Consider the following 14,632-nt stretch of genomic DNA (forward strand, 5'->3'; position numbering starts at 1 on the left):
AAGCACAGCCAGCAGTTTGCTGGCTCTGAGCATCACTCTTGTAAGCATAGCTTAGCCCATGCTTCCCAACATTCGCTCTGCTGAATGAGCAAGTGACACAGAAAAGCACACATGCACAAACACAAAAACTCATCTTATTTCACATGTGTATAAAAAAAGCTCAGCAATAAAAAACAGAAAGGAAATGATAATCCTCAGGAATATTCATTCTCAAGAGGCGTGACCTTGATGATTGTGTAATGAACGGCAGTCCAGCCCCTGCAGTTGTCTATACATTAGTTTCAAGGCCATTCATATCAATAGAACAGTGGTCCCTGTCCTTGTCTATGCGTTTGTGAGAAGCAGGGGGCTTCTTCTTCTCTAGAGGCCGCACTCCCTCCTCCAGCTGCATCAGACGTGCTACGTCAGGGGGGATGTGGTCTGGCTTGACGGCCGTCGGAGGCTGGTAACCACCATTCTTCTGATAGTTCATCAGCTGATTAACGCTGATCATGGGCTTGGTCTCACAGATCAGTGGCACCTGTAGAAGGGAGGGCAGCTTCATCCTTCATTCTTCACAATTCTCTGCATTTTTGAGTATCTTTAATTTTACATGACTTTAAATGCATTATTGCTAGTTTTCCGAAACATTTGTCTAAATTCAAAACTTTAAAAATAATACATTTACTTAATTGCCAGTTTTTCACCGTAGAAAAATATCATGCGCATTTTTTGTTTTGTGAAACATAAAAAAATTATTATCACTGGTCAAAATTACAGCACACATAGAATAATGTAACTAAATAAATGCAATTCCTTCTTATTAGCCTCTAATGAAGTATTTTGATTAGCATCACTACATTTATAAATACAACTATGTGTTTTTTAAACATAGAAGCTGGAAATCTGTGCTATAATGTTATGCACGAGTGTTGGCATTTAACCCTGCAAAATAAATGTGAATTGTGCTAATATGGTTTTCTAGCCACCGGAGTTTGCTCACAGGAAGCTGGTCTTGGAGTTATGGTTTCCTGGTACTGGAGTGCGTACTGTGAAATCGTGGCAAAGGGAAAATCATTTTACCCCCTCTCCTTCCTTAATGAAGTCTTTCCTGCAGATGTGAGCCATGATGCCTGTGGCCAGTGCATCCCCCATTACGTTGACCATAGTCCTGAATCGATCCCTGTGAAAAACAAGGCAGATGGATGTCATTGAGATTCCTGCTGATGGCACTGTTGCAGTAGTTCTGATTGGCACTGTGAGTGGCACCTTGATGGGTAGCTGCAAAAAAGAACATACTGTACTGCAAAAGTTCTTTTATGGGCAACCTGATAAAAACTTGCTGGTTCATTGACCTACACTTGAACAATAAGCCAGAGCCTTGAGCTCTACCAAACAAAAAGGTCACCATGCATTTTTATAACAGCATTTACTTTAATCCAATTGCTGTTAATTATATTAACTCATTTCAATGAAGTCTACACTTTGACTGTTCTTGGAATGAGACCAGCAGCACTTCACCTACTCGCACTATCTGAGTTGATGAAGGTGACTTCTTGACTAGACATACATCAGGCATCCAGACCTCCACCTGACTATGCCAGAAATCCTGCCTTCTGAATTTTTCTGAGTACATTTAATAATGCCATTTTTTCTGTGTTAATCTCTCCGGGATAACTAATAGGTGAGGCTGCAATGCAACAAAATATTAACTGGATACTCAATGAAGGGAGTGCAGGTTTTAAACTCAAAATTACAAAAAAAAAAATAACTGAATGAAGACTCAGATCTACATTTCACATCTAAACGTTCTGAAAAAGTAATTTTTCTTACACATGCTTCTGTTGTGTGTGCCAGTTTTTGTGTGAGAAACTTCAGGGAGGATTTACTTACAGTGCCCAATCCACTGCTATGATTAGAGTGATGTCATCAGTAGGTAATCCGACAGACGTTAGCACAATCACCATAGTAACAAGGCCAGCCTGTGGGATTCCTGCTGCACCAATGCTGGCTGCTGTGGCTGTGATGCTGGAAATTGAAGTAAACAATAACCATTTTCGGAAGAAATGATGATCGTTCGCAAAATGAATCACATTGAACTTCACGTATTTAACACAAGCCTATTCATTGCATTAAAAATAATGATGTCAATTAGCAAGCAATCTAGAGGAATATTGCCTCATTTCACTGTTCATCCTTTCACCATGTGCAGACACAGACTCTAGTGGATTTTAATGACATGTCGTAGAATGTTGTCACTTCATACTGGGGTTCTGGCCAAAAATGTCAGAAGAGTTTAAAAGGCCTAACTGGCAAAGACCATTTTAAAGACCTGCTATACCTACAAAGACACAGATGGAGCAGTGATGGAAATAACGTCATGGGGCAGGAGAAAAACAGAACACTGGCGTGACTCAGAGAGATGATTTTTTTCAGGTCACATGGGTCTTTTAATAGAGGGATTATTAAACTGGTACAGTCTGGTAGGATGATGTGCTTTGTTGCAGCTGCACGGTGAATATGTCAAACATGTCAAATTTTGGACATCTTATTATTTACAAATATGAATTAACATGTTTATTTATGGATGTTACCCCATCAGACAGTTTGAAGCTAGAACAGAAGCATGGCTTTGCACTTGGAAAGAGCATGAAACACACCAACTGTGCAATCAGGTTTTGTGCTGAGTAAGTTTTAAATGGAATGGAGTATAAAACAAAGGAAAGAGCTCTGAATAGCTCCAGACATTCAAAAAATAATTTTTTGTAGTCTTCTGGGTCCTGTGAGTTCTAGTTAATTTATAATCCTGATACAAAGCACACAATATAGCAAAAGTAATTTCAGTTTTCAATTGTTTAAAACCCCCAGAAACAGACTTTTTCCTTTTACTTTCCGTTGGGACACATTTTTAAATTCCCTCTCTTCTACAATGCCTTAAATTTAAGAATTTAAAAAAAAAATCAGTTCAGTTTTTCAGTTAGAAACTATACTGTAAAGTCATTTGCAGCTGACATTTTCCATTGGCTTCTGAGTCAATATAAGGTGTGGGCAAGTTTAATGTCTTCTTTTTCCCACATCCCACTGTACCTGATGGTAATGATCTGCCCAAAGTCCAATTCATAGTTGTTGACCTGGGCGATGAAGATGGCAGCCACCGCCTCGTACAGTGCAGTGCCATCCATGTTGATAGTGGCACCAACTGGCAACACGAAGCGGATGATACGCCGGTCAATGTGGTTGTTCTCCAGGAGGCACTTGAAGGTGATAGGCAGTGTTGCAGAGCTGCAGAATGCAGGAAGAAACATGGTTAGCAGTGTGGTAGATACCCTCAGTAGCATTAGTCTAATACCAGTAAAGTTCAATGAAGACCTAAATCTGGAACTGAAGTTCTCAACCTTTTTGAAGTCACAGACCTCTTTTGTCAGTGAATCATGATTAAGTTCACCTAGACCAACCAACGTCAACAACTGCTTGTCCTGAGCAGGGTCGCAACAAGCCAAAGCATATCCCAGAGACACAGGGCACAAGGGGACACACCCTGAACAGGACAACAGTCCTTCGCAAGGCACCCCAAGCAGGACTCGAATCCCAGACCATGCACACAGCAGGCACCAGCCAAACCTGCCATGCCACCACATCCCTTGCCTGTAGGCACTATCTTATTTTGTTTTAAACTTTTATTTTGTTAGCATTATTTTCAAAACAGATCTACACTTGAAAAAGTCCTTGAAGCTCATCCACAGATGCCCAAAGTGTACATGGACCCCAGGTTAAGAACCTCTGATTTATGGAAGTGTTTGAGAAGCCTTTTAACAGTACTCTGTATACATCCTTTCGGGATTTCTAGAAGTTTCACAACTCTTAAATTATTGTCTATCTCTGAAATGAAATCAGAACATATATGTTATGATTTTTTATCTTTTTTTTTTTTAGAACCTGGTAAAATGAAATCCAGTAGAAATAACTTACTGTGTTGAAACATTATGGCTTATGTGAATTCCTGAAGAATGGTTTGGTTATTATTTATAAAAAATAAAGAGATGAAAAATAATAATACAGAATATCTCAGTGCATAAAGAAATTGAAAAGAGGAATATAAAAGAATATAATATCGCTTCCATTGAACAATAAGCAATTGTAACAAAATTATGGTGCTGGGGGAGTCTTGTCTTTTTTCAGTACAGGACTGGAGTCCAACCACATGTTGAACAAAAGGGTAAGAGTTGTGGCACATGTGCAAAAGCAGGGACTCTTGCTGACTGTTCAACTTCCCAACTTCCTATTTCCCCCAATAAAAACCAGATGTTGCCTGATCTCCTCACCTCTTCGGTGAATTCACAGGACAGCTCCAATAAAAAAAACTATCTGCATACTCCTGACATTTCAGGGTGGTCGAAATGACATTATAACACTTAGCCAAGGTGGAAAAATCTGTTTTTTTAAGGAAAATGCAAAGAAATTGAGACCAAAGGCTGTAAAACAATGCTTGGTATTTTGATAAAAAGCATATTCAGCACATTCTTAAATGCTGGTGGACATGTGATGTGATGTGATACTCTTTTTGGGGAGAAACAGGCAAACTCATCAGTTTTTAACATACTGAACTGATGTGTTGTGAGGATTTGTGGTTCATTGTTCAGGCCTCATACTGGGATGTGTAATTCTCAGCAGTGCACAAGTTTATTTAATTCATACTTTACTGCTTTGGTTAAAATGTTGGCCTTTATTAAGAAGAACTATTCTAAAATCTAATAATTATTTTATTATGACTACATACTGCATTTATGATGCACTCCATTGCTCCAGTCCTGATTTTTTTTTGGACACTATCTCCTCTTTAAGTACAAATGCATATTTATTAGTACAGGAGCAAACATCTGGCTTCTGTCTGTGTGCCAGAGATTTTTAAATAGAAGTAATGCAGTGGCTGACTGTGATGGCTCCATTAGCCAGTGGTAAACAGTAGCTTCCAGCTGTTGCAATGCTTCACCAATGCAGGGTGAACTTCTGAATTAGACTTTTTGTACTAATGCAATGCTTTACCTTTTTGAATTGTAGATATTAACTTTTTTACTATGCATATATGTATATACTAAGAACAGCTACTTCTAAGTGTGGACCTGGGATTGGTAAGGTGAATTGGTTGCAGATGGGGCTAGTACCTGGAGGAGGTGGCCAGTGAGATTAGGAGTGCCTGTAGAATGCCACGGATGTAAACTATGGGACTCTTCTTGGTGATGAAGAAGTACATGCTGGGCAAAATGAACAGGCCATGTAGGATGAGCCCCATCACCACAGTGACTGCGTAGAAGCCCAGCTTTTTCCCCATGTCTGAAGGATCACTCATCTCCAGAATTTTACCGGCCACCAGGAACACAATGCCAAAAGGGAAATACCTGTATGCAGAGAGTAAGGAAAAGCATCAATTCAGCTTTTTTGGAGTGTCTGACTGACTGTAAACTAAATCCTGCAGAGCCACATGTTCAAATACTACATTTTAGTATGCCTTCATCTTACGGCAGAGTGAACCGATGAAGAGCAGAAAAAGAGGCTTCTGTCGGGGAAGGTATACCCACCAGATGACAATAGCAACGATTTTCAATACAGCTTCATTTAAGCTCTGGCAGAAGTTCACCAAAGCACTCCCGTTAGGTCCCATTCTGCCAAGCATGATTCCTGGGAACAGTAACACCAGTATGACTCCTGGAACAACTTATTGCCTCGTGGAGTGCAGACATCTTTTTTAATACTGTGAGTCATTTCTGACTTTGAACACATTATCCTTTGTTGAGGTGAGATACATTACTCATGGGGCACTGATGATAAATTAGTATTTACACTTTCTTAAGGTTAGGACAGCCTTGTTGCAGAATGTATAAGCTTCACTGGAGCATTACTTATTGGGAAAATGAGCTTTTCTGATATTCTTACCCATAGTGGCTGAGAAGATGACAATTCCAAGCACATTCATGCCCTCACTGGTACCAGGGAGTGTGCGGAAGATGACTTCAGGAGGTGGTGTGAGGTCCAGGGAGAAGTTCTGTATGTCTGTTCCGTTGTCATCCTGAATACCGTAGATGAGTGCTCGCCTGGTCGTGGATTCTGTGAGGCTCTGACTGATGGTGGGCTTTGGTGTCTTCATGATAGGTACACTCCTGGTACGATACTTCAAGGAACAGAAAGAGGAAGATGCCCTACTTTGAAATTTCTGTTTGTAGAATGTGCAAACTGCTCAGATGAAGATAATGTTTTTTGGCTTAAATTTAATTTTTATTAAGTACCTTCAGTGTCCACATTTTGTATTTTAACTTCTAGATCATAGAAACAAATGGTCAGCTGTATTTGGATTTTAGTATAAATCATGTAATTTTTTTGCCAGAATACAGGCATTTACAAAATGTTGAACCAACTTACCTGCTGAAATGTGGCTTGAACCAGATTAGCTGGGAACATGTTGCTAAAAGGGAAAAGGAAGATAGTCATACTCTAGAAGAGGTACTCTCCAGGATGCATTAAAAATATATCTGAAATAAAAAGACTTTCCCAGAAAAGAATGTTTCAGTGGCACTGGTAACTCTTCATGTGCGGTTTTACAATTATGAATTGTGAGCAAAAGCAAAGGAATTATTTCGCTTGTTCAGAATATAAGTGCAACTGCATAAAATGTGTAAGAAATACTGGACTAACTGATAGTACTGTACATTGGATTGTATGTGGTACTTGGGATAAAACTTCTATAAATTATTAATAGAAAGAAAAGCAAGAAATTTTATTAAGCCTTCTTATTCATGACAGATTTTAAAAAATATTCATTCAACATTCATACTCATCAGTTATTCTAACATGTAAAGGACTTACCATAAACAGCTGACCACAATGAAACTGAATTTACCCTGGATATTTGTAAAGGACTGTAGATGCTTAAATCAACCTGGAATATTACTACTGTACCTGCACTGGACTGACATTATTTGAGCAACTCTGGGTAAGAATTTATTTATTGTGCCTGAGCGCATTTATCAAAACAAGAACCATTAAATTAGTCCATGCATTACATGACATCACAAGAAAATTCCTAACAAATCTACTGCTTCAAACAAACAACTCTTTCATGAACTGAATGCTTTACGTTCAAGTTAATGATTATGCTGTACTATGAAAGAACCTTCAAGTTGAAACTTTATGTTCTTTGTTTTTTTTCACATCAACCCAGAATAAACATTTCAGATTTTATAAATGTTATCAAACAATCAAAAATTTTCTCTGAGCTCAGTTTTAAATGCACTATGGCATCCAAACACAAGAAAACAGTGAATTTTAAGCTGTGTACAGTAAGTGTTAGATAATAGATTACCAATGTAATATTAGCAAAAGCCATCCCACAGTTGGGTTTCTAATAACTGATGACTTTAAAGTTTTATTTGGAACAGTTCCCATGTATGAAAGAAAAGTGTAAAAAGTGTTCTGGCTTGATACCAATAAGAATGTTTATATCAGGCTTTGAGGTTATTGAGGCTGAAAACATTTGGTTGGAACCATTTTTGTATCTAATAAATCTAGTCCTAGTGAAATACTGCTGTGTCTCTAAGTCACACCAACGATGAAAATGAAGGATGTTTAACCATTACAGTATATGATAACTGAAGTCATTCATCATTCTGTGTTCAGTCCTCACATCACAACACGGTGTCTTTGGTTTTACACTGCTGGAGAAATCAAATTCTTATGGTTCCCTATTTAACTGTGATGCTTCCAACTGACACAAAGCCAAGAATCTAACAACACACGTGAGACTATCTGGGAGCTACATTAAGAACACGAGAGAGAGCCGAGTGAAAGCTAGGAAACATACAACAACAGTCCTGTATGTTGTCATACAGCCAGAACTGCTTCTTAAAATACCCATCAACCAATCAATTCAAGTATTTCCAAAAACGTTTCATATACTTAGAGCCACAGTGACCTTGTACAAGATGACAGTCAAGCATTCAAACATCCACCTTGTTCTAAAGCGGCAAATCAGAGCAATCAATGTGCTGTGAAGATTTAGGACTCACTGTCAATGGTATCATAAAGCTTTAATCAAGCTGTAAATTGTAGCAACACAAAACACACACACACACACACACACACACACACACAGTCTGAAATCACATGTCCCACGCAGGGTCGAGGCAAACTGGTGCCTAACTCCGCAACACAGGGTGCAAGGCTGGGGGTGGGGGCACACCCAGGATGGGACACCAGTCCGTTGCAGGGCACCCCAGACAGGACTCAAACCCCAGACCTGCCAGAGAATGGGACCCAGCCAAACCTGCTGTGCCACCACATCCCCCCAAAACAAAAATACAAGCTTTCAAAATTTATTGGAAAGGTGTCATACCTTTGAAAGTTTCATTGAACCATATAAAAAAGAAATAGAAAAAACAAAAACTACACACACAAATGTTAAACGTACACTCTCTTGAAAGACTTCAACGCATTTCACACACACAGATCATCTGAAACCACTTGTCCCATACAGGGTCGCGGGCAGCCGGAGCCTAACCCAGCAACACAGGGTGTAAGGCTGGAGGGGGAGGGGACACACCCAGGATGGGACGCCAATCCATTGCAAGGCACCCCAAGCAGGACTCAAATCAAAGACCCACTGGAGAACGGGACCCAGTCAAACCCACTGCGCCACTGCGCCACCACGTCTCCTCAAACAAAAACTAATTCAGAAATAATTTTGAGATTTTTATTATCAGCCTTTCAACTCATACTTATGGGACAAAGAACACATTAAAAAACACTTGAAAAATAAAATTAGAAAATAACTTTCACTTTAACCCTATACTAACTATGCTTTTTATGTGATTGCATGGGAATTGACCACTAATGACAATTATTTTGGTTTACGGTGTATACTTTTTCAGTGAACTTAGTGTGCCAGCAGAAGCAAATCTAGTTTGCTTTTAAATTCAAAGGAATTTCTAATATTTGAGGTCTACTGAATGTTTTTAGGAGAACGGATCACATTTAAATGTCACAAAAATATAACTATTTATTGAACTCGAAATATGCTAGAAAGTACACCAGAAAGTAAAATTAGTTCTAAAATCAAGTCACGGTAGCAATATTCTGGTTTAATAAAGCATTCAGACTATGTAAATTGTTTAATATTCCTCATTGTCAGGTATATAAATTGATTTATTATTAGGGCTTTAAACTAGTTTTTTTAAACCACGGATATTACTTTTTATAACATGTCAAAACCATAATGAACCCTATTTCTGTATCCTATGTCTTCATCCATTTAGAGAAAAGTAATCCTTTACTACTGATGGAGCACCTTATAAAAAATAACCTTATCTCAGTATCATAATCTGCCTCACTAAAACACAGTCTATTCATCTGACTTCAGGCTACCTTTGACATTATGTACATTTAAACTTCACAGGCAAACAGCAAGCAAGATGCAGTAGAAGGAATATGGGACATAATTACCTAATAATGAAGGATAAATTGAATACAATCAGCCTCTGTTTCATTATGCTTGCAAAAATCATTTATGAGCAAATCTATACTACATTTGGAATGCAGATTAAAATACAAAAAATGTATACTTTAAAGCAAACTAGAATGGTCTAGAATTGGCTCTAGTGGTTGTGATAGCTAGTAGCACAGTGGTCAGGTCTGTTTTCTTTGACTGAAAAGTTGTAGGTTTGGATCCCATCTGCAGCTGTAGTACCCAAGAGCAAGATACTCACCTTAAAATTGCTCCAGTGAAAATTTACCCTGTTGTATAGATGGTTGAATAATGGTAAGTAGATTAACATTAGAAGTTTCTTTTGAATGGGGGTGAGGTAGTGCAGAGGGTTTGGCTAGGTCCTGCTCTCTGGCGGGCGTAAGGTTTGAGTCCTCCTTGGGGTGCCTTGTGATGGACTGGCATCCCGTCCTGGGTGTGTCCCCTCCCTCTCCAGCCTTATGCCCTGTGTTGCTGGGTTAGGTTCAGGTTCTCTGCAGCCCTGCTCGGGACAAGCGGCTTCAGTCAATGTGTGTGAAAGAGTTACTTTGGAAAAAAGTGTGAGCTAAATGAATAAATGTAATAGGACTGTTTGGAGAGCTGACTGAGCCATATTGCCCTGAGATGGGAAAACAAAATACTACTCATATTCCATGCTTCATCTAAGGTTTCACACACAACCACTACAATTAAGGATTCTATAAGGACTTCAAGACAAAATTGCTGCCAAAAATGAATGTTTGTTATTGTATTTCTCTTTTTTACTGCAGCATTTAACTGTACATTTACTGTACAGTCATCATTGTTTTCATATTTTTCATATTTACAGTAAGGTCATTAAGTATTTGGAAAGTGACATAATTTTCATGCTTTTGGCTCTGTATGCTGCCACAATGGATTGAAATGAAACAGTCGAGATGTGATTGAAGTATAGGCTTTCAGCTTTACTTTCATTGTATTTACATCCAAATTGGGAGAACAACGTAGGAATTACAACACTTGTTATGCTGTATGTGGCTCCCCCTTTTTAAAAGGCCAAAAATAATTGAACAATTGGCTGATCAGCTGTTCCATGGCCAGGTGTGAGATGTTAACTCATTATTTCATGTACAAGTAAATAGATAAAAAGTCTAGAGTTGATTTCAAATATACAATTTGCATGTTAAGGCTCAATATGAAGTAAAAAGAGTTGTCACACCCAGTGAAGAAACCATCATTACACTGAAAAATCAAAGCAAACCCATCAGAGAGATAACAAAAACCATGGGTATGGCCAAATCAGCTATTTGGTACATTCTTAAAAAGAAAGAAAGCTCTGGTGAGTTCAAGAACACCAAATGGCCTGGGAGACCACAGCTAACAGCTGTTGTGGATGACAGGAGAATTCTTTCCCTGCTGAAGGGAAACCCCTTCACAGAAGTTGGCCAGATCAACAAGACCCTCCAGGAGGCAGGGGTATCTGTGTTAAAGTCAACAATCAAGAGAAGACTTCACCAGAGTAAATAAAGGGTTTATCAGAATATGTAAACCATTTGTAAGCCTCAAAAACAGGAAGACCAGATTAGAGTTGGCCAAAAAACATCTAAAAAATCCTATACAGTTCTGGAACATCCAATAGCCAGATGAGACAAAGATCAACTTGTACCAGAATGCTGGGAAGAGAAGAGTATGGGGAAGGGAAGGAACTGCTCATGATCCAAAGCACACCGCCTCATCTGTGAAGCATGGTGGAAGTAGTATTACGGCATGAGCATGTATGGCTGCCAGTGGAACTGGTTCCCTTCTATTTATTGATGAAGTGACTGCTGACAAAAGCAGCACCATGAATTCTAAAGTGTATAGGGCTATCATCTACTCAGATTCAGCCAAATGATTTAAAACTCATTTGATGGTGCTTCACAGTGCACAGTGACCACAACGTACTGTGAACGCAATCCACGACTTTTTTAAGGCAAAGGAGTGAGATGTTCTGCATTTGCCAAGTCAATCATCCGACCTAAATCCAGCTGAAGATGCATTCCACTTGCTGAAGGCAAAACACCCCAGGAACAAGCAGGAACTGAAGACAGCTGGACCGAAGGCCTGGCAGAACATCACCAGGGAAGAAATCCAGTGTCTGGTGATGTCTATGGGTTCCAGACTTCAGACAGCCATTGAATTCAAAGGATATGCAACCAGATATTAAAAATGACAATTCAGCTTATGATCGTTAGCTTGTCCAATTACTTTTGAGCCCCCAAAATTGGGGGATTATGTATAAAAATGGTTGTAATTCCTACACGGTTCATACAATATTTTTGACAAAATCCTTAAATTAAGGATAAAAGTCTACACTTGAAGCTTATCTTCAGCATTTCATTTCAGACCCACTGTGGTGGCATACGGAGCCAAAATGATGAAATTTTTGTCACTGTGCAAATACTTATGCACCTACTGTAACTATAGTTTTATGGCATTTTAAATGATTTTATCCCTCTGACTGGATACCCTGAAAAGCATCGTATGATAAGAATTAAAATGCTCATGTTCTGACCAAATTTTTGTCCAGGAATCCAAAAGAGGCCTTGTTTCTCTTGCTTGCATGAAACAGCAATGACTCAGTCTCTGTCATGCATTCCAGTGCCAACACCCTTTTCATAGATTCGGTTCAGAACCTGAAGTGAATGTATGACAGGGGTCAGCTCCACCAAGTTTGAAAAACAGCAGCAAGTTTTTTCAACTTTAATTTTGGAAGAATTCTTTAAAGCAACAGCCCTTCAACAACAAATAAAATGTCAGAAAAAACTGTGAAGCACTACAATTTACACAGAGTAAAACAGCTACTTGTGCAAAAGAGGATAATGATGCTTAGTGACCCTTATACTCTACTGCCATAGCTTACCTCAAATATGCCTAAAAGTAAATAAAATTCTTCTAATTATCTGCTTGAAAAGACATTCTGTAATATGTTCAAGTTTTACAATGTATAAATGAATGAAAATTTTGAAGTTGTGTGCCATTGCTACGAGCAGTCTCAAGAAGCAAACTAATTAAATGTCATGATAATGCTTCATAGATTTAATGTGGACCTACTGCATTCTGGCATCATGTTGTTTTTCCCAGTTAGCACAAAACAAAGGAAATTCTGTATTGTTCTTAAACAGAGGTATAACTTATTTCTTTCAGCTCCATAAACAATTCAATCAGTGGATAACTTCTGTCCTCAGAGACAGTCTGACAAAGGAACCTAATTGTGAGGTCAGTAGTATAACAGTAATTTACCTGTTCTGTCTCAGCAACAAAACATTAATTTTGTCATGCAAAACAAATGTTCTTTCATAATTAAAATATTCATTAGTTAAGTGTTGACAGTTCACAAGTACTTTGACATATGATTTGCATTGCTCTAGTGCAATGGAAACAGTCTAAATGCATGCAAAAATTACTATTAGTATAACTTTATACCTCAGGTGATACTTTTTTTCTGAAGTGATTTACATGTTTACCCATGTATCCTGTGTAGGTTGAATTCAGTGAAGAGATGTAGGTGCCTTCCTCAAGAATTCTACGCAAAGGACATCTGACAACTTTATTCTAAAATCTCCAAGTTATTAATTCATACGCTGCATACAACCTTAGAAAGAAACCTGTACGGTGTCATTTTAATAAAAGGGTATTGGCTGCAACATAAAGAATAACTGGATACATGTGTGGGGCAGCTTTGATGGGCAGCTGATGAACATGTTCCATTAACCCACTTCAGCTTTGAGCCAAGACCCACTGACCGGGAAGCAAATGCTTTGCAACGAGAGGCCAGTTCTGTTAGGACAATCTCTTGTAGGGAAACCAGTTTTATCCTGTGCTGCTAATAGTGTCCCATACTTATGACACTGCTTTCTTTATTTCTCACAGCCTTTTTAAAAACCAGAAGCATTTGTCATAAAGACTTCATCTTATTTGGTGATTTTGAAAAATACATTTTACATAAGAGAAACAAAACAAATTCAGGGTTAATCAAAAATGCAGGTACACAAGTTCTGACATAGTTTTGCTATCTGCAAGCAGGAAATAAAAATGTCCAAACTGCATTGTAGTCTGCTTTCCATTTTCTTGCCCACTTGTCTTTCTAGGGTTGCAGTGGTAATAGGGAGAGCAGAGAGGCCCAGATGCCCCTGTCCCTTGCAACTTCCTCCAGCTCAGCCCGGGGATCCCCAGCCGTTTCCAGGCCAACTGGGAGATATAATCCCTCCAGCAGGTCCTGGGCCGACCTCAGGATCTCGTCCCAGTTGGCCGTGCCTGGTATACCTCCAAAGGGAGGTGCCCAGGGAACATCCTTACCAGATGCCCGAACTACCTCAACTGGCTCCTCTCAATGTGGAGGAGTAGCAGCTCTACTCTGAGTTCCTCCCGGATGGCCGAACTCCTTACCCTGTCACAGAGAGTGAGACCCACCACCCTGCTGAGAAAACTCAGAAGTCCCCCAGCAGGACTCTGGAGTCTGTAGGTGCGCCCCTGTCCAGAACCCCACCCACTCTCTCCAAGAAGGTTGAATACTCTGAACTGCTGTTTGGTGCATAAGCACACATAACAGTCAGAGTTTTCCTCTTTGCGACCTTAAGTCACATTGAGGCAACCTCCTCATCTACTGGAACAAATTCCAACTCTATGGCAGCCAGCCAGGGGCTTGTGAGTATCCCCACACCACCCGGCACCTCTCATTCTGTCCAACTCCTGAGTAGGAGAGAGACTATCCCTATTGAGGAGTTTGGTTCCAGAGCCAACACTGTGAGTGGAGGCGAGCCCAACTATATCTAGTTGGTATCTCTCAACCTCCTACACCAGTTCCTGCTCCTCCCCCACGCCCAGTGAGGTTACATTCCACGTGCCAAGAGACAGTTTCTGCTGCGAGGGGCCGCAACGTCACGTGTCACCCTGCCCCCTCCTGCTACCTGAAAAGCATTGCACCCGACCCCCATGTTGGATCTTGCGGGTGGTGGGCCCACATGGCCTCCCTATGTTGCCTTTTCGGGCTTAGCCCCACTGGGTTACGCGGCTGCCTGGTTACTAGGCGCTCGCCAAGGAACACTACCTCCAGGCCTGGCTCCTGAAGTTGGCCCAGGTGACCCTGTTCCGGGCAGGGTAAACATTCTCTTGTTCCCATTTGCC

General features: G+C 39.8%; 1 protein-coding gene across 1 annotated transcript in view; it reads right to left on the reverse strand.

Moving 5' to 3' along the window:
* Window positions 1-268: 268 nt before the first annotated feature.
* The window catches only part of slc1a7b (solute carrier family 1 member 7b), a 42,524-nt gene continuing 28,160 nt past the window's right edge, over window positions 269-14,632 (reverse strand). The window contains exons 4-11 of the mRNA XM_018753998.2: window positions 6,394-6,436; window positions 5,911-6,145; window positions 5,556-5,655; window positions 5,142-5,375; window positions 3,067-3,261; window positions 1,873-2,007; window positions 1,063-1,162; window positions 269-520 (exon numbers count right to left, since the gene is read on the reverse strand). Of these exons, the coding sequence (XP_018609514.1) occupies window positions 269-520; window positions 1,063-1,162; window positions 1,873-2,007; window positions 3,067-3,261; window positions 5,142-5,375; window positions 5,556-5,655; window positions 5,911-6,145; window positions 6,394-6,436 (1,294 nt within the window). The remainder of the gene's footprint in view (window positions 521-1,062; window positions 1,163-1,872; window positions 2,008-3,066; window positions 3,262-5,141; window positions 5,376-5,555; window positions 5,656-5,910; window positions 6,146-6,393; window positions 6,437-14,632) is intronic.

This window comes from Scleropages formosus, chromosome 9 (genome assembly GCF_900964775.1).
Source record: "Scleropages formosus chromosome 9, fSclFor1.1, whole genome shotgun sequence".
Classification (NCBI taxonomy): Eukaryota; Metazoa; Chordata; class Actinopteri; order Osteoglossiformes; family Osteoglossidae; genus Scleropages; species Scleropages formosus.